The 22,772-nt window shown below is 44.9% G+C and overlaps 2 protein-coding genes across 2 annotated transcripts in view; both read left to right on the top strand.

Moving 5' to 3' along the window:
- The window catches only part of LOC144484979 (uncharacterized), a 565,458-nt gene that overhangs the window by 87,957 nt on the left and 454,729 nt on the right, over positions 1-22,772 (top strand). The gene's annotated exons all lie outside the window — the stretch shown is intronic.
- On the top strand, positions 2,677-18,796 carry LOC144484986 (uncharacterized). Its single transcript, XM_078203312.1, has 5 exons — positions 2,677-3,285; positions 5,789-7,818; positions 14,929-15,080; positions 18,115-18,425; positions 18,589-18,796. Exons 2-5 carry the CDS (start codon positions 6,786-6,788, stop codon positions 18,794-18,796), a joined length of 1,704 nt encoding a protein of 567 aa, XP_078059438.1. The 5' UTR covers positions 2,677-3,285; positions 5,789-6,785.

Raw genomic sequence — 22,772 nt, 5'->3', positions numbered from 1 at the left:
CCACTGTGCTACCGTGCCGCCCATGGGATTTAAGTGCCAGAATGTTTCACACCCAGAATAAAGAAGGATCAAGTATAACTAACTGATCATTTCTAAATCTCTTCCCATTAAAGATATTTGATTTTGTTTAAAGACTGACTCAATCTCAAATAAGCACCATGGGATGTGTGTTACCCAGTGACTCGATCTGTATTGTTGGTCAGTCACATTTGCAATTCAATGTGATATAGTTCAGAGATATGCAATTCAGAATGATGACATCTATGTTAAATAAATGTATTGATATTAAATGTTGAATAATGAAACAAATACCGAGTAATATAGACTGAGAATGATGAATTTGGCACAGTGGTTAGCACTGCTGCTTCATGGTGTCAGGGACCCAGGTTCGATTCCAGCCTTGGGAAGGAAATCTGTGTGGCATCTGCATATTGTCCCCGTCTCTGTGTACGTTTCCTCAAATGTGCAGGTTAGGTGGATTGGCCATGCTGAATTGCCCCTTGGTGTCATGGGATTAGCAGTGCAAATATATAGGGTTATGCGGATAGGATCTGGTTGGGATTGTTGTCGGTGCAGACTCGATGGACTGACTGGCCTCTTTCTGCACTTTAGGGATTCTATAATTGAGCAGAAATAATTGCTCCTTTAGACATTTGCCAGACGGACACTTTTAAATTTTGAAGTTCAATATAAGTTGAGACATCAGGTTGAAAGTAAAAGTTGTCTTCTTGTATTAAGTGGCATGGGCTCTCAGTCTAACTATTGGAACCTGCAGTAACATAGCAGAGTTGAACATTGCCGACAGGCCGATTGGCTGCCCTGTGCTGTCAACAGCTTCTGCAGTGTAGTGGTTATCACATTTACCTAGCATGTGAAAGGTCCCCGTTCCGAAACCAGGCTAAAACTTGAATGGCAATGTTTCCTGTTCAGTTTGAAGGACGTTTGCAGAATTTCTTGCTGAATTCTATGTGAATCTGGTACCTGATAGGGTTATTTATTCGCTGGCTCTCTTGGCTCTATTCTCTCTCCACAGATGCTGTCACACCTGCTGGGATTTTCCAGCATTTCCTGTTTTTGTTTCAGATTCCAGCATCCACAGTTTTTTGCTTTTACTTATTCGCTCTGACTTGGGCCTCAAAATTCATTCAGGACAAAATACTGGATTCTCATGTGAAGAAAAGGATGGCGTATGGGAGGAAACTGGAGCACCCAGAAGAAACCCACATAGAACGTGCAAACTCTGCACAGACAATGATCCAAGGATGGGAATCAAACCCAGGTTCTTGACGCTGTGAGGCAGCAATGCTAACGACTGTGCCACACTGAAGGATCAGCCTGGTGGCAGCTTTACTCATGATATCCAGTTACATTAGAGGCAGAATAGAAAGGAAATAAAATTAAAATACTGCGGATGTTGGAATTGTGAAATTTAAACTGAAAATGCTGGACTGGCAGCATCTGTGGAGAAACCCATTACAATAGATATTTATGATTTTGATTGCTGATTGAGGAGGCAAGGTCCTTTAGGTTTTATTGACGTTTTATACTGTGTTACACGTTTTTTGAGGCGAAAAAAGCGATGTAAATACCTCTGAGGTTAAGTGACGTCCATCTTTGTGCGGGGCAGACGTGCTCCGTTTGACAAGGTGAAGTGTCGGAGCCGATGTGCCCCTAACAAAGATGGCTGCGATGTGGGGGCGGGGCAATGGGCTGAGGAGGTTGGGACCGCACATGCGCATTGCTGCGGTTGTGGTTTGTTGACGGAAGCGCGCGGCTTCTTCTTCGGATCGGAATCAGATTTGAAAGCGGTTAACTGTCGCCGGCGTTGCCATGGCAGCAGGGGCGGGGCTTGCCAACCGCGCGCGCTGGCACAAGTGGACCCTCGAGTTTAACCTGAGCGGCAGCAGCAGCTGCGGAGGCCGCGCGGGGAGCCGGGGGCTCGAGTAAGCGGCAAGCCGGGTCAGCCCGCCTCTCCCGAGGGGACGCCACCGCACACTGACCCGGGGATGTGGAACCAACCCAAAACTTCCCAACCCCGGGTTTTTCACGCGTCTTTTACCCCTCACCGAGCCCCTCAGCACAAAGCAGCCCCTCAAATCCCCCAGAAACCACTCAGACCCCACTTGGCATCTTTTCCCAGGTCATGACCCTGAGATGCCCTTTTGGTTTCAGCCCCTCCACCTGATCAGGTGCCAACTGCGGTGGTGGTTGGAGGAACGATTGCTGGTTTCCAGGGCCGGGTGCTGAACTGGATCTCTCTCAATGTCCCGCAGTGTTTGTTTTCAAGATACAATTTGGTACATGTGGTGATTTGTCGCTTTGTTCCTCAATGGAGGGCAAGTGGATTGGCACCCTGATTGACACTAATCCACTTCTGCAGCCCTCCATTCCCCTGGCAGTTTGGTACACGCAACGGCAGTGTGTGTCTGAGGTTTGCCCAAGCTTTAGTTCATGCTGGCACTATTGTCACCACGTTGGGGTCCTCAACAGAGAGACTCCCTCTTTAAACAAGGTCTTGAAAGGGTGACCAATTTGTGTTTTCTGTTTCTCACAGGAGCCGTGATCAACAGTGTGGCCAGAGAGACTCCATGTACCCAGTCGCATATTCGGACAAACAGCTACCGGACATCCGCGTCCAAGAAACAGACCGGATCCGAGTTGAGAAGGTAAGTTAGATTTGAATGTGTCTTTAGTGTGTGGCTGACAACGCCCCTGGTTTGTCCACAGTGGTGAAGTGCCTTGGTGAACCACAGCAGCCTGTTTGATAAAGGGACTTATTGAGTTAATTGTTACTTCCAGACCTGTGTATAAGATCAGCATATGGCCTCCCCAAACCGGCCCCCTTTACTGATACCCTGCTCACTTTCTGTTTTCATCACCTTGGGCCCATTGAAACAGCTGCCCATGAATCTGTTCATCATGTACATGGCTGGCAACACCATCTCCATCCTCCCTATCATGATGGTGTGCATGATGGCCTGGAGACCCATACAGGCCTTGATGTCCATGTCTGCAAGTGAGTATTGTATTGAATCTGCAGCTCAGAAACAGCTCTGAACTGGCATCACTTGAATGCAGCTTAGAACAGTGTGCTAAGAGTTGGGTGATTAAGGGACTTAGGGAAGGAAGGGAACGAGGTACCCTTTTGCTTTCTAATATTCTCAGCCTTTGGGAAGTGATCTTCCTCTTCTACAGGAGAAAGAGCGGCGAGCTATTTGCTGAGTATCTGCAAAGTGACTAAAGTTTATTCGATGTCTAAGGATCAAAATCGTATAGCAACTGCTGGTAAGGTTAATAAAATATATAAAATCAAAAGTAAAATACATCATTGGATAAAATAATTAAATACTTTTTTCGCACACATTAAAGATGGGAGGACAGGTGATGTGTCACAGCTGCAGCGTGTGGGAGCTCCTGGGTGTCAGTTTGATCGAGGGCAAACACATCTGCAGTAAGTGTTTGAAGTTCAAGCAGCTCCGGTTAGAGTTTATGAGCTGGAGGCTGAACTACAGACACTGCGATGCATCAGGGAGGGGGAACATTACCTGGATTCTTTACACCAGGAAGCAGTCACACCTCTTAGGACAGGACCTACTGATTTGGTCAGTGATCAGGGACAGGAGGATGACTGTGAGTGAGGCAGGTAAGGGGATTCAGGTGGCAGGAGCCTCAGCCTTCACAATTGTCCAACCGGATTGCAGTTTTTTCAGCTTGTTTATGCTGCAGGGTGGATGAGCAAACTGACCTTGGCACCGTGGTACAGGAAGCCATTCAAGTTGGAGGAGAAAAAGGGAATGTAGGGGTAGTATGGGATGGTGTAATCAGAGGGATTCACACTGTTCTCTGCAGCAAAGAGCATGAGTCCAGATGGCTGTGTTGGCTTGTGCCAGGGTTCAGGACATCTGCTCAGGTCTGAAGAGGAACTTACAGTATTGTGTCGGATCTGCAGCTCAAAAACAGCTGCACGGGGGAGGACCCAGTCATTGTGGTCCATGTAGGTACCAATGACACAGGCAGGACAAAGAAGGAGGTTTTACATGGCTAGTATGAGGACCTAGGTACCAAATTAAGAAGCAGGATCTCAAAGTTCATAATCTGGATAATTACCTTAACTACTTACTAATTGTCTTAGGACAAATCAGATCAGAGAGATGAATGAGTGACTCAAAGATTGGTGTGGGAGGTGGGTTCTGGTTCATGGGGCACTGACACCAGTACTGGGGAAAGCATTTTAAAACTAAATAGTAGACAGGGAAACAAATTTGGGGCAAGGAATCAAAGATTTATAGAAATGACTGGATGAAGGGCTGGTTGGCAAATTTGCCGATGACACAAAGATAGGTGGGAAAGTAAGTTGTGACGAGGACATACGGAGGGTTCAAAAAGACAGAAAGGTTAAGTGAGTGGGAAAATATCTGGTAAATGGAGTAGAATGTGGGCAAATGTGAAATTGTCCATTTCGGCAGGAAGAATGAAAAAGAAGCATTTTGTCTAAACGGTGAGAGATTGCAGAGCTCAGAGATTCAGAGGGATCTGGGTGTTCTAGTACATAAATCACAAAAGGCTAATATGCAAGTAAATCAGTAATTAGGAACACTAATAGAATGTTATCATTCATTGTGAAGGGAATTAAATACAGAACTAGGGAGGTTATGCTTCAGTTGTACAGGTCACTAGTGAGACCACGTCTGGAGTACTATGTACAGTATTGGTCACCTTGTTTAAGGAAGGGTGTAAGTGTGCTGGAGACAGTTCAGAGAAGTTTACCAGACCAATACCTGAAATAATGCGGTGATGCCGGCGTTGGACTGGGGTGGGCACAGTAAGAAGTCTCACAACACCAGGTTAAAGACCAACAGGTTTATTTGGAATTTGGAATCCTTCCGCACCTGACGAAGGAGCAGCGCTCCGAAAGCTCGTGATTCCAAATAAACCAATTGGACTTTAACCTGGTGTTGTGAGACTTCTTACAATGCCTGAAATTGATGGGTTGTGTTACGAGGCAAGGTTGGACAGGCTAGGAGTGTATCCGCTGGAGTTCAGAAGAGTAAATGGCGACTTGTTCCTGCAAGGCCTTGACAGGATGGAGGTAGAGAGGATGTTTCCTCTTGTGGGATAATCCAGAACTAGGGGTCACCGTTTTAAAAAATAAAGCATCACCCATTTAAAGTAGAGATGAGGAGAATTTTTCTCCAAGTGTCGTGAGTCTTTGGAACTCTCTCCCTGAAAAGGTGGTGGAAGAAGAGTGTTTGAATATTTTAAGCAAAGGTGGATAGATTCTTGGTAAGAAAGGAGGTGAAAGGTTATTGGAGGTCAGCAGGATGAAGATTTGAGGTTACGATCAGGTCAGAGAGTAAAGACCAGTTCTGCTCAATCTCTCCTCATTGCACAGTCCTGTCATCCCAGGAAGCAGTCTGGTGAACGTTTGTTACTCGTCCTCTGGGGCAATTCTCTGGGTAAGGAGACCCAAACTCTGCAGTGTTCCACATGTGGTTTCACCAAAACTGGATACAATTTCAGAAAGCTTTCCTCACTCGGAAACTGCATCCCTGGGGAATAAAGGCTAACAGACCATCTGCATCTCTCCTTAGGGATGCTGCCAGACCTGCTGAGATTTTCCAGCATTTTCTCTTTTGGTTCCTCATTCAAACAGACGCAGTAATTTGCTTTTATTTGGTTAGAAGTGGGGGATTTACACACAGAAAATTCAAATCAAGGAATGGTTTGTCTCTTCTGAATTTATGTCCTGGTTTAACAGTGATGATCTTTTTGGAAACTCTATTTACAGGATACAGCAATTGGAAATTGGAACATGGAAAACGTTTTGGGGCTGCACAGTGGTTAGCACTGCTGCCACAGAGCGCCAAAGACCAGGGTTCGATTCCAGCCGCGGGCGATTGTCTGTGTGGAGTTTGCACGTTCTCCGTGTCTGCATGGATTTCTTCCCGTGGTCCAAAGATGTGCAGGTTAGGTGGATTAGTCAATAACTGCTCAAAAGATAATCCCAGAAACTACAGGTCAGTCAGTTCAATGCTAGTGATAGGGAAGATTCCTGAAACAATAATTCAGGACATATTTACTAGTCACCTGAGTAAATGTGGGTTAAGAAGGACAGTGTTCAGAGGAAATGGTGTTTATCGAACCTGGTTAAATATTTTGATGAGGTCACAGATCCCGTTGTTGAGGATAATGCTGTTAATGTGGTGAACATGGACTTCCAAAAAGCATCAGATAAATTGCTGCACAGCAGACATCGGAGCACAGGTATGACTCGTGGAATAAAAGGGACAGCAGCAGCATTGACACAAAATTGTCTGGGGGACAGGAAACACACAAAATACTGGTTAATGGATGTTTGGGAGTTCCTCAGGAGCTGGTGTTAACACCCAGCTCTTCCTAATGTATACAAATGACCCAGACCTTGGTGTTCAGGGACAGTTTAGAAATTTGTGGACAGAATCTGTGTCGACCCAGACTGGGTGGCAGGTTTCCTTCCCGAAGGACATTAGTGAACCAGTTGGGTTTTTATGAGAATCCACCAGTTTTAATGGTCACTTTTCCCTGGAGCCGGCCCCGCAAATGACCAGATTCATTCAGCTCAATTTCACAAACTGCCTTTGTGTTTTTGTGGGTTCTCTCTCACTCCATTTTTTTCTGTTTTGAAACAGTTACACAGCATTTTAGAAGAGGAGGATTTGCAGTCGGGAAACTGAAACGAAACATCACATCACAATCTGGTGGAGTTTTCCAATTTATCGTAACTTGAATATCATTTGATTTTGAACATGGAAGGAACAAGCACCATTTACAATGGGGAGAAACCGTACACGTGCTCTCTGTGTGGACGAGGCTTCAGCCAATCATCTGACCTGTTGAAACACAAATGCAGTCAATCCAGGAAGAAACCGTGGAAATGCAGGGATTGTGGGAAGGGATTCAAATCCCCGTCTGGCCTGGAAAGTCATTGGCTCAGTCACACTGGGGAGAAAAAGTTCACCTGCTTCGAGTGTGGGAAGGGATTCACTCGTCAATCCTACCTTCTGACACATCAGCGACTTCACACTGGGGAAAGGCCGTTCACCTGTTCTGTGTGTGGGAAGGGATTTATTCAGTCATCCACCCTGTTGAATCACCAGCGAGTTCACACTGAGGAGAGACCATTTAAATGCTCAGACTGTGGGAAGTGTTACAAATGTTCTGGGGAACAGATGCGCCATCAACGTGTTCACAGCAATGAGAGGCCATTCACCTGTTCCGTGTGTGGGAAAGGATTTACTCAGCAATACAAACTGCAGACACACCAGCGAGTTCACGCTGATGAGAGACCTTTTACATGTCCAGACTGTGGAAAACGCTTTAAAAGTTCCCAGGACTTGATGCAGCATCAACCTGTTCACACTGATGAGAGACCGTTCAGATGCTCTCATTGTGGGTCTGCATTCAAACGATCATCTCATCTGACTGTCCACCAGCAAATTCACACTGGGGAGAGGCTGTTCACCTGCCCTGAGTGTAGCAAAGGGTTTACTCAGTCATCCGTCCTTCTGACACACCAGTGTGTTCAAACTGGGGGGAGACCATTCATCTGCTCTGAGTGTGGGAAGGGTTTCCCTTCCTCATCCAAACTTCTGATGCACCAGCGGGTTCACACTGGGGAGAGACCGTTCACCTGCTCTGTGTGTGGGAAGGGTTTCACTCAGTCATCGAACCTGCTGACACACCAGCGAGTTCACACTGGGGAGAGGCCATTCACATGTGCTGAATGTGGGAAGGGATTTGCTTATTTTTCTGTACTGATGAGACACCAACAAGCTCACAGACAACGACAATGATTGGATTTTGCTGTCAATGACATCCAGGATTATGTTCGTTGGGGTCTATTGGATGATGTCAATAAATTCCAGCCAGTTGTTTGGGCTAATATTGTGAATAAAGGCCAAATAAATCAGTTTCATATTACTATTTTTATATTGAACACACTGTGTTGCATCTATTTAATGTCTCTAACTCACTTAAGTGAGATAAATCGCCGGGACCGGATGGGATGTACCCCAGGTTACTGTGGGAGGTGAGGAAGAGATTGCTGATCCTCTGGCGATGATCTTTGCGTCATCAATGGAGACGGGAGAGGTTCCGGAGGATTGGAGGATGGTGGATGTGGTTCCGTTATTCAAGAAAGGGAGAAGAAATTGCCCAGGAAATTATAGACCGGTGAGTCTAACCTCAGTGGTAGGTAAGTTGATGGAGAAGATCCTGAGAGGCAGGATTTATGAACATTTGGAAAGGAATAGTATGATCAGAAGTAGCCAGCACGGCTTTGTCCGAGGCAGATCATTCCTTACGAGTCTGATTTAGTTTTTTGAAGATGTGACTAGACACTTAGACGGCGGAAGAGCGGTAAATGTGGTTTATATGGATTTCAGTAAGGTGTTTGATAAGGTGCCCCATGCAAGGCTTATGGAGAAAGTGAAGGGGCAAGGGATACAAGGTGATGTTGCTTTGTGTATTCAGAACTGGCTTGCTCACAGAAGGCAAAGGGTGGAGGTCGGTCACCAGTGGGGTGCCCCAGGGATCTGTTCTGGGACCCTTGCTCTTTGTGATTTTTATAAATGACCTGGATGAGGAAGTGGAAGAATGGGTTGGCAAGTTTGCTGATGACACAAAGGTTGGAGGTGTTATGGATAGTGTAGAGGGATGTCAGCAGTTGCAAAGAGACATAGATAAGATGCAAGACTGGGCAGAGAAATGGCAGATGGACTTCAACCCAGATAAGTGAGTGGTGGTTCATTTTGGTCGGTCGAATAGGATGGAAGAATATAATATTAAGGGTAAGATGCTTGGCAGTGTGGAAGAACAGAGGGATCTTGGGGTCCGGGTTCATAGGACGCTCAAAGCAGCGTCACAGGTAGAGACTGTGGTTAAGAAGGCGTATGGAATACTGGCCTTCATCAATAGAGGAATTGAGTTTAGAAATCGGGAGATAATGCTGCAGCTGTATAGGATCCTGGTCAGACCCCAACTGGAGTACTGTGCCCAGTTCTGGTCGCCTCATTACAGAAAGGATGTGGAAGCCATAGAACGGGTGCAGAGGAGATTTACGAGGATGTTGCCAGGATTAAGTGGTATGCCTTTTGAGGATAGGTTGAGAGAGCTAGGTCTTTTCTCCTTGGAGAGGCGAAGGATGAGAGGTGACCTGATAGAGGTGTATAAGATGTTGAGGGGTATTGATAGAATGGATTCTCAGATGCTTTTACCCAGGGCTGAAATGGTTGTCACGAGAGGCCACAGGTTTAGGGTGCTGGGGAGTAGGTACAGAGGAGATGTTCGGGGTAAGTGTTTCACTCAGAGGGTGGCGGGTGCGTGGAATCGGCTGCCGGTAGTGGTGGTGGAAGCGGATTCAATTGAGTCTTTTAAGAAACTTTTGGATAGGTTCATGGAGGTTAGTAAGAAAGAGGGTTATAGATGAGCCTAGAAGGTAAGGAAATTGTTCGGCACAACTTGTGGGCCGAAGGGCCTGTTTGTGCTGTAGCTTTTCTATGTTCTATGTTCACTTTGGATCCTTTTGAAGGGCTCTCCCTCTCCTTTGTCTTCTCCATCCTTACCTCCAACAACAAGTGTGAGGAGCGCATGGAGCTTCTTTGTCACTGTTGTAGGTAAAAAACCTCTGACACTATTAGTGGTTCAAAATGCAGTGTTTATTTTCACAATTGTGGGAGAAGTGAGGTTCCTAACAGTGGACCCCCAGCCTTCTCATCGAACACAAGTAAGAACAGAGTTTATATATGTCCCGGGGCCCCGCCCTCATTACATTGCAATTCTCTAAGATGTCTGTCATTGTTCATGGTGAGATTCTTGTTGCATCAGCAGTATCTTCCTCTGCGTAGTTTGTTCGATCTCCAAGGCCACGATTGTTCGTCATTTATATCCTTGAAACAACATCACAGGTTTTGCACAAATAAGTTAACTAATCTACATACAAGTTTGTATAATACTTTATATCAGGATAAGATGAATAACGTATGATGAATATATATATGAATCTATGGTGATTCAAAGACAGACGGCATACATGTCAACTCCATCGTGTTAAACAAAGGTACATAAAAATGGAGACTGTTTAGCTTATTTTGAGCTGGGCTAATCACATTTCTTAATAACAAGAATAGCTGTTCCTCTTATCTGGTACAGACATGAAAAACACCGAACTCTGACGAAAACATGAACTCTGCAGTCTTCTCAACAAAATCACAGAGTTTGGGTCTTAATGCTTAAGTGTGACAAAGTTCATTAACCCATTCCTGACTTCAGTCACTAAGGTTGAGGGGAGGTGATGGCCTAGTGGTATTAACACTAGACGGTTAATCCAGAAACTCAGCTAATGTTCTGGGTACCAGGTTTCAATCCCGCCAGGGCAGATGGTGAAATTTGAATTCAATAAAAAAATATCTGGAATTAAGAATTTACTGATGACCGTGAAACAATTGTCGTAAAAACCCATCTGGTTTAATGATGTCCTTTAGGGAAGGAAATCTGCCGTCCTTGCCTGCTCTGGCCTACATGGGACTGCAGAGCCACAGCAGTGTGGTTGACTCTAAAATGTCCGAGCAAGCCACTCAGTTGTTCAAGAAGGCAGCTCACCACCACCTTCTCAAGGGCAACTTGCAATAAATGCTGGCCATGCAACAACATCCATGTCCCACAGATGAAATAAAAAAAGCTGCCTCTGTTGCTTCCCTTCCTCCCACGAGCCCATCCTTGACCCCAGTGTCTTTGTTCCCCTCCTGCCCATCTCTCATTACAACTTCCAAAATCCCTGTCATCTCCCAAATCTCTGCCCATATGTCCTGAAATTCCCTGTGTGAATCCCTCTGATTACATTTGTCTTTCGCACAGTATTAAACCAGCTCTTACCAAAGTCTCAAATTACTGCGTGAATATGACTGAGGTAAGCTATCTGTCACTGTCCTTCTCAGCCAGTCTGCAGTTATTGACACCATTGACCAAACCATCTTCCTCCAGTGCCTCTCCATTGTTGTCCAGCTGGGTGGGACTGCACACTTCGGATTAATTTCTTATCTGATTATAGCCAGAGAATCACCGGCAGCCACTGTGATTATTACAGACAGAGAGCAAGTGAATAGAGGGAGCAAAGTAAATGGGGAAAAGAGACAGTGAGAGTGAATGGGATGGAAGTTCGTAAACTGAGACAAAGAGAAACAGATTGAGACAGAAAATGGGGTCAACATTGTTCCTAAGAGATGAGATTAATGCTTTTCAAACCTTCCTGATCATTATAACTTATCAATTTCTGTAAAATATTTTGAGTGAATGTAACAAGGCCTGGATATGAGATTCTGAAACTCCCTCCCTAACTGTCCAGATTAAAGGTGTTTGTTAAGGTCTGTCTCTCCAAACAAGGTTTTGACCATCCATCCTAATATTGTGCTCTGTGACCCAGTAATTCTAGTTGCTGATCTATCAGGAATGGACTTGCTGCCGTCTGGAACAAAACTGTTTTCACCACTAAGGCTCCGCTGTGATGTAATAGTCTCTATGACATCATCGCAGCAGGACTGGATGACATCATCAGTGTCCATTGTTTCTGAATGATCCACATCAATAACAACAGGAAATACTCATCAAGCTGAGCACATTATCTAGGCTGACACTGCAGTCTGACACTGAGGGACTGCTGCACTCTGACACACACTGTCCTTCACATGGAGCTTGTGGAGGCTCTGACCACAATCTTCCAATCCTCCTTATCGAGTAGTGGTGCCAAAAGGCTGAGAGATTGTAAATGTTACATCCCTGTTCAAAAAATTACAGAACAATCATCTTAACATCAGCGGTGGAGAAAAATGAAACCAATAATCTGGGGCGCAATCAACTGGTACTTGGAAAAGTGTGGATTCTTATTGTCAGCATTTTCTGTTTTAATATTGAAAACTTCCCTGGATCTCAAGGCTGGGAAAGACATTCTGGAAGGTCATCCCCCCAACCCTCTCTCTATCCCTCCTCACATCCCTCCCTACAACAAGAACCATTCACTCTGCACAGCAGTTTCACCCTCATTCCCCCAGTTTGTATTCCAGCCTTTACCACATCCACTCTGCTCCCAGATACTTCACACCATTAGATATTACAATTCAAACTTTATAATCTCTCCAATGTAATATTTGTTCATACAGCAGACAAATCATCAATTCCACTCCCACCCTGAGCTATGGGGATATATTTATACATTATCTCATTTCACAATAAAACTCACACACTGAATTTCAGATTTGCTGCAGTTATTTTAATTTGCCCAGCAGATTATTTAGAGTGAGATTGACATCAACCCTTCATGGTCTCAGTCTGTCTCTGTGTTTGTGAGAGTGTCTGAGATAGTGTGTGTGTCTGAGCGTGTGTATGCATGAGTGTGTATCTGTGCGTACGTGTGTGTGTGTTTGTGTGAGATTATAGAAAGATAGAAACTAGAAGCAGGAGTAGGCCATTCGGCTCTTCGAGCCTGCTCCGCCATTCATTTTGATCATGGCTGATCATCGAATTCAACATTCTGATCCCCCTTCTTCCCATACCTTTAGCCCCAAGAGCTATATCTAATTTATTCTTGGAATCATATGTATGTGTCTGCATTTTTCTGAGTATTTGTGTGTCTATGAGTTTGTCTGTATTTGTTTCCGAGATTGATATCAGTTATGAGAATAGATTCGTCTGCATTAAAATATATTCAAATAAAAATAATAGGAATAAGAAAAATACAGCAGCACAATCCTCCAACAAGATCCTTCAGTAATCTGAGACTTCAGTGATTTCCCAGGCAGAGGCCATTTACCTCACATCGCCACAAGAGGGAGCTCCCTCGCTGTGTTTGTGTGTTCACTGCAGCAGGAGCGGGTTCCATGACACAGTGAAATGTAACAGAGCAGAAATCCAGGGGAACTGGATTAATTGTTGGATTACACAGTGATATGTCACAGAGCAGGAATCCAGGAGAACTGGATTAATTGTTAGATTACACAGTGATATGTTACAGAGCAGTAATCCAGGGGAACTGGATTAATTGTTGGATTACACAGTGACATATTACAGAGCAGTAATCCAGGAGAACTGGATTAATTGTTAGATTACACAGTGATATTTTACAGAGCAGAAATCCAGGGGAACTGGATTAATTGTTAGATTACACAGTGATATGTTACAGAGCAGTAATCCAGGAGAACTGGATTAATTGTTGGATTACACAGTGATATGTTACAGAGCAGTAATCCAGGGAACTGGATTAATTGTTAGATTACACAGTGATATGTTACAGAGCAGAAATCCAGGGGAACTGGATTAATTGTTGGATTACACAGTGATATATTACAGAGCAGAAATTCAGGAGAACTGGATTAATTGTTGGATTACACAGTGATATGTAACAGAGCAGAAATCCAGGGGAACTGGATTAATTGTTAGATTACACAGTGATATGTTACAGAGCAGTAATCCAGGAGAACTGGATTAATTGTTAGATTACACAGTGATATGTTACAGAGCAGTAATCCAGGAGAACTGGATTAATTGTTGGATTACACAGTGATATGTAACAGAGCAGAAATCCAGGAGAACTGGATTAATTGTTAGATTACACAGTGATATGTTACAGAGCAGAAATCCAGGAGAACTTGATTCATTGTTGGATTACACAGTGATATGTAACAGAGCAGAAATCCAGGAGAACTGGATTAATTGTTAGATTACACAGTGATATGTTACAGAGCAGAAATCCAGGAGAACTTGATTCATTGTTGGATTACACAGTGATATGTAACAGAGCAGAAATCCAGGAGAACTGGATTAATTGTTAGATTACACAGTGATATGTTACAGAGCAGAAATCCAGGAGAACTTGATTCATTGTTGGATTACACAGTGATATGTAACAGAGCAGAAATCCAGGAGAACTGGATTAATTGTTGGATTACACAGTGATATGTTACAGAGCAGAAATCCAGGAGAACTTGATTCATTGTTGGATTACACAGTGATATGTAACAGAGCAGAAATCCAGGGAACTGGATTAATTGTTAGATTACACAGTGATATGTTACAGAGCAGCAATCCAGGAGAACTGGATTAATTGTTAGATTACACAGTGACATATTACAGAGCAGTAATCCAGGGGAACTGGATTAATTGTTAGATTACACAGTGATATGTTACAGAGCAGTAATCCAGGGAACTGGATTAATTGTTAGATTACACAGTGATATGTTACAGAGCAGAAATCCAGGGGAACTGGATTAATTGTTAGATTACACAGTGATATGTTACAGAGCAGTAATCCAGGGAACTGGATTAATTGTTAGATTACACAGTGATATGTTACAGAGCAGAAATCCAGGAGAACTGGATTAATTGTTGGATTACACAGTGATATGTTACAGAGCAGAAATCCAGGAGAACTGGATTAATTGTGTGTGTGTGTGTGTCCCTGGGCACAGTTCCCAGAGAGTTTAAAATCTTCTTACAGCTAGCCAATTCCTGATCCAAACCGCTAAATCACCCTCAATCCCATGCCTCCGTATATTCTGCAATAGCTTAACCGTGAGGTTAGAGTGTTAAAATCTGAAATAAAACAGTCAACGCCACAAAGAGTCAACAGGCCCGGCAGTTTGTGTGGAGGCAGAAACAGAGTGAAACACACAGTTAAACATCCATATGAATCAAGAGCAGCAGTAGACCTTTGGGCTGCTCTGCTCCAGATAAGATCCCAGCTGATCTGACTGTGACCAAAACTCCACTTTCCTCTCAAGAATTCAATGAATCAGCCTTAAAAATATTCAATGACTCTCTCTCCACTGCTCTCTGGGGAAGAGAATTCCACAGACCAAAGACCCTCTGAGAGAAAAAAAAATCTCATTCTCTCTCTTTCAGACGTCTTAAATCCGCTCGTTCTCCGGAGCCACACAGGGAAAGCCAGACCCGTGAAGAAGGGAGAGAGGGAGGTGGAGAAGAACAAAATGAAAAATCTGCAAACTGATAACATGATTCGCAGCCCAAGACCAAAACGAGTGTTAATGGGACAAGTAAAGACACAAAAGATTATCTGGATGAGGTGTAAATAGCCGGTTAGCAATAGTCCGAATGCAAAGTAAAGAAAACAAGAGGGAAATGAGGTGAAAAAAGCAACAACGAAACACAGAACACACTGGGGGCAGAGATTGTGGTGTAAAATTGTTGAGCTCAGTTTTGTTCTGAAGGCTGTAAAGTGTCTCTTTTAGTTGCTGGAAATAATATATTTCCCAGTTCCGATGACAGGTCACATTCAGTCTGTTTCTCTCTCCACAGAGGCTGCCTGACTTGTTGAGTATTTCCAGCGTTTCCTGCTTTATGTCACAGAGAATGTCGAAGAATTGTTACACCCGGAACAGATGTCTCTTCCTCGGGACACTCCAGCTCGGGTCAGGGTGGGGGGATAATGTTCACTGTTTTATATTTGTGTCTGGTGCGAATAATACCTTAAATTAAATGGAGAAGTTTTTTTAAACTGAAGAGAGTAACTGAAACTGACTTTAAACAACGTTAACAAGCCAGGGCTGCTGGAGAAACATTTTGGGATTTGTGAGCAGTCAGTTCCGGCTGGTTTGAAGTGAAATCCTGTCGGTGCTGCGGCAAATCTGAACTCAAACCAGATAAACTGGAACCGCTGGGTTAGAGATTCCGGGTGTTGGGATGTGGAGGCTGGGGGAGGGGGAGATGGCGGTAAGACTCTGAGCCTGAGTTTAGACAGGGTGAGCGGGGTAAAGGGGAGGAATGACAGAGTTAATGTGGGAGTCAGGGACAATAGCAGAAGGTGGGAAGCTCTGGAAAGGAGCAACCAGGGTAAAGGCCATCAAAGAATGCTTGTTTAAATGAAGATAAAAGCAAAATACTGCGGGTGCTGGAATCTGAAACAGAAAATGCTGGAAATCTCAGCGGATCTGACTGCATCTGTGGTGAGCGAATAGAGTTAATGCTTCCAGTCTGGATGATCATAGGTGCTGCCAGAAATGCTGAGGTTCTCCAGCATTTTCTGTTTGTGTTTAACTGAAGGTTCAGCAGGGAAACAAGCAGCGATTTCACACACACTAAACCCAGGGAGAGGGGGTGACCCAGGATAAGGGACAGGCGCAGCTCAGTGAGGCTCAGCAAAGTCCAGCAATCTGTCCACATTGAGAGCTTAGAGCGCCAAGGGGGAGGGGAAGGACAAACTATTTGGGACACAGCAGGAGGTCACCCCTCCCCCCATTCTGTGGTTCCACAGACCCTCCCACACCTGGGCAAGGTTGGCTCGAGGTGCAGGAAGCTGCAAGCTGAGAGGCTGAGCTGTGAACTGGGCCGGGTTGGGGGTTTGAGTGACAGTCCTGGGGTTATATCAGGACAGGAACTGCCACAGGTTCCCCCTTTTTCCTGGGACGTTTCAGTGGAGCTGTGTTGGTGAGTGTTTGTAATCTCTGTCTCACTGTCTCGGTAATGGGGGTGGGTTGTAGATTGCTGTGAGTGTTAGACTAAATAACCTCTCCTCATGCTGCCAGTTCCAGTCTGCAGACTCCATTTCTCAGTCCAGTTTGCTGCTCTGTCTCTGTCTCTCTGTACTTTGCTGCAGTGCTCCACATTCTGAGCAACATCCAGCCCATTGTTATCACCCGAAATTTGCTGCAAACTCCCTTCACTGTGACACAGTGGTTAGCACTGCTGCCTCACAACGCCAGGGTTCGACTCCAGCCGTGGGTGTGTGACTGTCTGTGTGGAGTTTACACAGTAAGAAGTCTCACAATATCAGGTTAAATTCCAATAAATTCATTTGGAATCAATGCAAATTACTGCGGATTCTGGAATCTGAAACCAAAAGAGAAAATGCTGGAAAATCTCAGCAGGTCTGGCAGCATCTGTAAAGAGAGAAAAGAACTGACATTTTGAGTCCAGATGACCGTTTGTCAAAGTTGCTCCTTCATCAGCACTCCAAAAGCTCGTGGTTCCAGATAACCTGGTGTTGTGAGACTTCTTACTGTGCCCACCCCAGTCCAACATCTCCACCTCAGGTGTGGAGTTTGCACAATCTCCCCCTGTCTGTGTGCATTTCCTCTGGGTGCTCTGGTTTCCTCTCACTGCCCAAAGATGTGCAGGTTCGGTGAATTGACCATGTTAAATTTGTCCCTTAGTGTCCCAAGATGTGTAGGGTCTAATTTGATTTGTTATTGTTGCGTGTTCTGGGATACAGTGAAAATTATTTCTTGCGTGTTATACAGAAAAAAGTCATAACTTGGTAAAGTACACAGGGGGAAAGGAACAGAGTCGGGTACAGAATATATTGTTGCGGTTGCAGGCAGGGTGAAGAAAAAGGTCAGGATGGGGAATAGCAGAGTAAGTGCGTGGGGTTACTGGGATAGGGGGTGAGCCTGGGAAAGATGCTCTCAGAGTCAGTACAGACTCGATGGGTAAAATGGCCTCTTTCTGCACTGGAAGGATTCTATGATTAGTGATTTACGGTGAGCAACTTTTGAATAGAGGGGTTTCTGGGGCGCAGAGCATTGTGGGAAATGCGACCGCCATTAGTCAGTGCGTGACTCTAGATGTTTCATTATAGACTGAGGGCAAGTCAGCAACCGGAGCCCTCAATTCTGTTTGTAACTCTCACAGGCTGCCTAGTCTGCTGAATATCTCGACGATACTCAGTTCCTGGCCTCCTGCGTGTTTTATTTATTGTTGCTTCGGTCTGGATTCTATTCATCACCTGTCTCTATGGGTTCACTCTCAATCCCCTTTTTTCTGTTTTAAATCAGTTTCACAGGGACTAGAAGGGGACGATTTGCAGTCAGGAAACTGAAAGTAAATATCATATCAGGAACTGCCAGAGTCGTCTAATTTATCATAACTGAATATCAGTGGATTTTGAACATGGAAGGAAAAAGCACTATTCCCAGTGGGGAGAAACCGTACACAGGTTCTGTGTGTGGACGAGGCTTCAGCCGATCCTCTGGCCTGTCAAAACGTAAGTGCAATCACTCCTTGGAAAAACTGTGGAAATGTGTGAACTGTGGGAAGGAATTTAATTACCCATCCCAGCTGGAAATTCATCGGCGCAGTCACACTGGGGAGAGGCCATTCACCTGCTCTGAGTGTGGGAAGGGATTCACTCAGTCATCCAATCTACTTGCTCATCAACGAGTTCACACTGGGGAGAGACCTTTTAAATGCTCAGACTGTGGGAAGTGCTTCAAAAGTTATTGGGAACTGATGTCCCACCAACGTGTTCACACTGATGAGAGACTGTTCAGGTGCTCTCACTGTGGGATTGGGTTCAAGCATTCACATAACCTCACTGTACACCAGCGAATTCACACTGGGGAGAGGCCATTCACCTGCTTCGAGTGTGGAAAGGGATTCACTCGGTCATCCCAACTAATGACACACCAGCGTATTCACACTGGGGAGAGACCTATTAAATGCTCTGACTGAGAAGTGCTCTAAAAGTTCTGATGAACTGACTTCCCATCAACGTGTTCACACTGATGAGAGACCATTCAGGTGCTCTCACTGTGGGACTGGGTTCAGGCGATCATATGACCTCATTCTACACCAGCGCACCCACACTGGGGAAAGGCCATTCACCTGCTCTGAATGTGGGAAGGGATTCATTCAGTCCTCCAGCCTGCTGAGACACAAGCGAGCTCACACTGGGGAAACGCCATTCACCTGCTCTGAGAGTGGGAAGAGATTCACTCAGTCATCCTACCTGCTGAGACACGAAAGAATTCACTAGTAACCATGGTGATTGGAATCTGCTGTTAATCCTATCCAGGACTGTAATATGTTCATTGCGTTTGTTTTTGTTGATGTTAATAAACTCCAGCCAGTTATACTGTTTAATATTCTGAATAAAAGTCAAATAAATTATCTTTGTGTTCAGTGCTGTGAATCTTTTTAATATCATCAGCACAACTGAATTCCTTTTGAGTTGCTCTCCCTTTGTCCCTCTTCCATCTTCACCTCCCCACAAGTGCTCATTGGGAATAAAACTCACAATCTTCTTTGTCACTAAGTTTGAGACAATCCAATCAGCTGTCTCTACTGCTTCCCTCCTTCCCCTAACCCACTGGAACAAACCTCCTCTAACGCTGCCCTTTGTCTGAGCTCTGAACTCTCATCTTTCTGCAGTTTCTCTCCTGCCTCCCCTCATCTCCTCTTAGAGCTCATCTTGTCCATGAGACCCATCTCCTGATCCCTCAATCCTATTCCCACTGAGCTACTGACAGCACAACTTCTCTACATCAGCTGATATTGTCAATATCTTCCTCTCCTTCAAATCCGATATCATCACCCACTTCTCAATAAAATATCTTTGACACATGCCCTTGTAAACTACCATCCCATCTCCCTTTCCTCTCTAAAGTCCTTGAATGTTTTACCTTCCACATATTGTAACTTGTTTTCCCTTTATCATTGTGTATAGTAAAGTTTATTTTGTTTGTGCAGAATCTGTGGAATCTTTTGCCTTTATTCACTTGTTAAGTGTCTTGAATCTCCACCGTTGTCAATTTTATACAAACTCACCCAAATCTAAAAACTATTTTGTGGGAATTGGGGGAATAGAACAGAAGATGGGTTTCTGCTGCTAAGTTACAATCCCAGCTGATGTTACTTCTGGGCAGGAAGGTCCCAGAATAAAACCCCGGCTCAATTGACCGTAACCTTTACCTTTTTGTTTTAGAAATGTGGATGAACAGAGTCACTGGACGGACAATGAGCTTTTAACAAAAACATCTTTTAAACATGAAAATATTGACAATAACACAAGACTCCTTCATTCCACACAATCACAGTGAGGGAGCTCCCTCTAGTGGCGAAGTGAGGTAAATGGCTTCTACCTGGGAGATCACTGAACCCTCAGGCTACTGAAGGATCATTTTCAAACATAGAAACGTAGGAGGATTGTGCTGCTATATTTTTCTTGTTCCTATTTTTTTATATTAACGCAGACGAATTTATTTAGAGAGTTGAAACTAACCTCAGAAATAGCAACAGGCGAGTTCGAAGACAAACACATTCACAGACATACACTCTCAGACAGACACAGGCAAACTCGCACACACAGACATGCAGACAAAAAAACACTCTGACTTCCACAAATACACACACACTCACAACACAGAGACACACTGAGACCAATTTCAGTCCAAATAATCTGCTGGGCATTAAAATAATGTGAGAAGTCTCACAACACCAGGTTAAAGTCCAACAGGTTTATTTAGTAGCACAAACTACTAGCTTTCGGAGCGCTGCCCCTTCATCAGGAAAGTGGGAGTTCTGTTCACAAACAGGGCTTATAAAGACACAAACTCAATTTACAAAATAATTTACATAATCCTGTTCATAAGAACAGGATATGGCGCTCGACTCAATGATCGACAGTTCTGACGCGCCACAGCGAAAAACCGCACCGACCTCCTCAGAAGACAAACACGGGACACGGTGGACAGAGTACCCTTCGTCGTCCAGTACTTCCCCGGAGCGGAGAAGCTACGACATCGTCTCCGGAGCCTTCAACATGTCATTGATGAAGACGAACATCTCACCTAGGCCGTCCCCACACCCCCACTTCTTGCCTTCAAACAACCGCACAATCTCAAACAGACGATTGTCTGCAGCAAACTACCCAGCCTTCAGGAGAACACTGACCACGACACCAAACAACCCTGCCACAGCAACTTCTGCACGACATGCCAGATCATCGACACGGATGCCATCATCTCACGTGAGAACACCATCCACCAGGTGCACAGTACATACACTTGCAACTCGGCCAATGTTGTCTACCTGATACGCTGCAGGAAAGGATGTCCCGAGGCATGGTACATCAGGGAAACCATGCAGACACTGTGACAACGGATGAATGAACACCGCTCGACAATCACCAGGCAAGAGTGTTCTCTTCCTGTTGGGGAACACTTCAGCGGTCACGGGCATTCGGCCTCTGATGTTCGGGTAAGCGTTCTCCAAGGCGGCCTTCAAGACACACGATAGTGCAGCGTCGCTGAGCAGAGACTGATAGCCAAGTTCCGCACACATGAGGACGGCCTCAACCGGCATCTTGGGTTCATGTCACACTCTCTGTAACCCCCACAACTTGCCTGGGCTTGCAAAATCTCACAAACTGTCCTGGCTGGAGACAATACACATCTCTTTAACCTGTGCTTAACCCTCTCTCCACTCATATTGTCTGTACCTTTAAGACTTGATTAGTTGTAAAGACTCGCATTCCAACCATTATTCTGTAAATTGAGTTGTGTCTTTATATGCTCTGTTTGTGAACAGAACTCCCACTTACCTGACGAAGGAGCAGCGCTCCGAAAGCTAGTGGCTTTTGCTACCAAATAATCCTGTTGGACTTTAACCTGGTGTTGTTAGACTTCTTACTGTGTTCACCCCAGTCCAACGCCGGCATCTCCACATCATCACTAAAATAATGACAGAAGCAAATTTGAAACTCAGTGCGTGGGTTTTATTGTGAAATGAGAAAATGTATTAATATATCCTCCAGCTCGGGTTGCTTTGGAATTGATGATTTCTCTGCTGTCTATAAGGTTACCAAACAAATATTAAATTGTAGAGATTGTGAAGTTTGAGTTGTAATATCTATTGGTCTAAAATATCTGGGAGCAGAGTGGATGTGATGAAGGCTGGAATACAGACTGGAGGAATGAGGATGAAACTGCTGTGCAGAGTGAATGGTTCTTGTTATCAGGAAGGATGGATGGAGAGAGGGAGGGATGGTGAGATGGATGGAAGGAGGGGTGGATGGAGGGAGAGGGATGGATGGAGGGAGGGCGAGATGGATGGAGGAAGGGATGGATAGGTGAATGTGAGAAGCTGAAGTTTACATTTGAAGAGGTTCTCAGAGTCTTTGAGCAGCTGAACAGCGAAAGCCTTTGGGCAGAGACTGTGCTACTGCTGTTTCCCCTCCAGTCCATCAGGGTTCGCTGTAACCCTCTCGGCTGCTGCTCCCCCTGGGTGTCACCTCTTGCCCGCTCTGCCCGGCTGCTGTTCCTTGGCGGATGGGGGATCGGAGAGGAATTGGAGAAAGAGGTGGAACAGTAGGGCGCATGCGTAGCCGCCATGTTTGTTAGGGGCAATGTTTTGAAATTCTTCCCAGTGACAGAATTTGAACAACTTGTCCATCAAAGTGCTTCACTCTTTCACTTCCAATTTCTTACTGATGAGCAGAACAACAAAATCAGGGCAGCGAAGATAATTTGTATTCATACTGTGTCTTTAACAAAATAAAATAGTCCCAGACATTTCACAAAATTGTTCCAGTTCTTTGAAAAAGGGTAGCACAGTGGTTAGCACTGCTGCCTCACAGCTCCAGTGACCCAGGTTCAACTCCAGCCTCGGGTGACTGTGTCTCCCCGTGTCTGCGTGGGTTTTCATCTGGGTGCTCCTGTTTCCTCTCACAGTCCAATGACGTGCAGGCTAGGTGGATTGGCCATGCTAAATTGCCCCTTAGTGCCCCAAGATGTGTAGGTTCGGGGAAGTAACAGGATATGTGGGGCTACGGGGATAGGACCTGGGTGCAGAGTCCAGACAAGTTGGCAGGTTTCTTTCCCTGAAGGACATGAGTGAATCAATTGAATCCAGCAGTTTTCATGGTCACTTTTTCCCAGTGCCGGCCCCACAAGTGACCAGATTCATTCAGCTCAATTTCACAACCTGTCTTTGTGCTTTTGTGGGTTCTCTCT

The sequence above is a fragment of the Mustelus asterias genome, unplaced genomic scaffold (genome assembly GCF_964213995.1).
Source record: "Mustelus asterias unplaced genomic scaffold, sMusAst1.hap1.1 HAP1_SCAFFOLD_150, whole genome shotgun sequence".
Classification (NCBI taxonomy): domain Eukaryota; kingdom Metazoa; phylum Chordata; class Chondrichthyes; order Carcharhiniformes; family Triakidae; genus Mustelus; species Mustelus asterias.
Note: the sequence above shows the minus strand (reverse complement) of the source record. Positions and strands in the feature narration are given on the sequence as shown.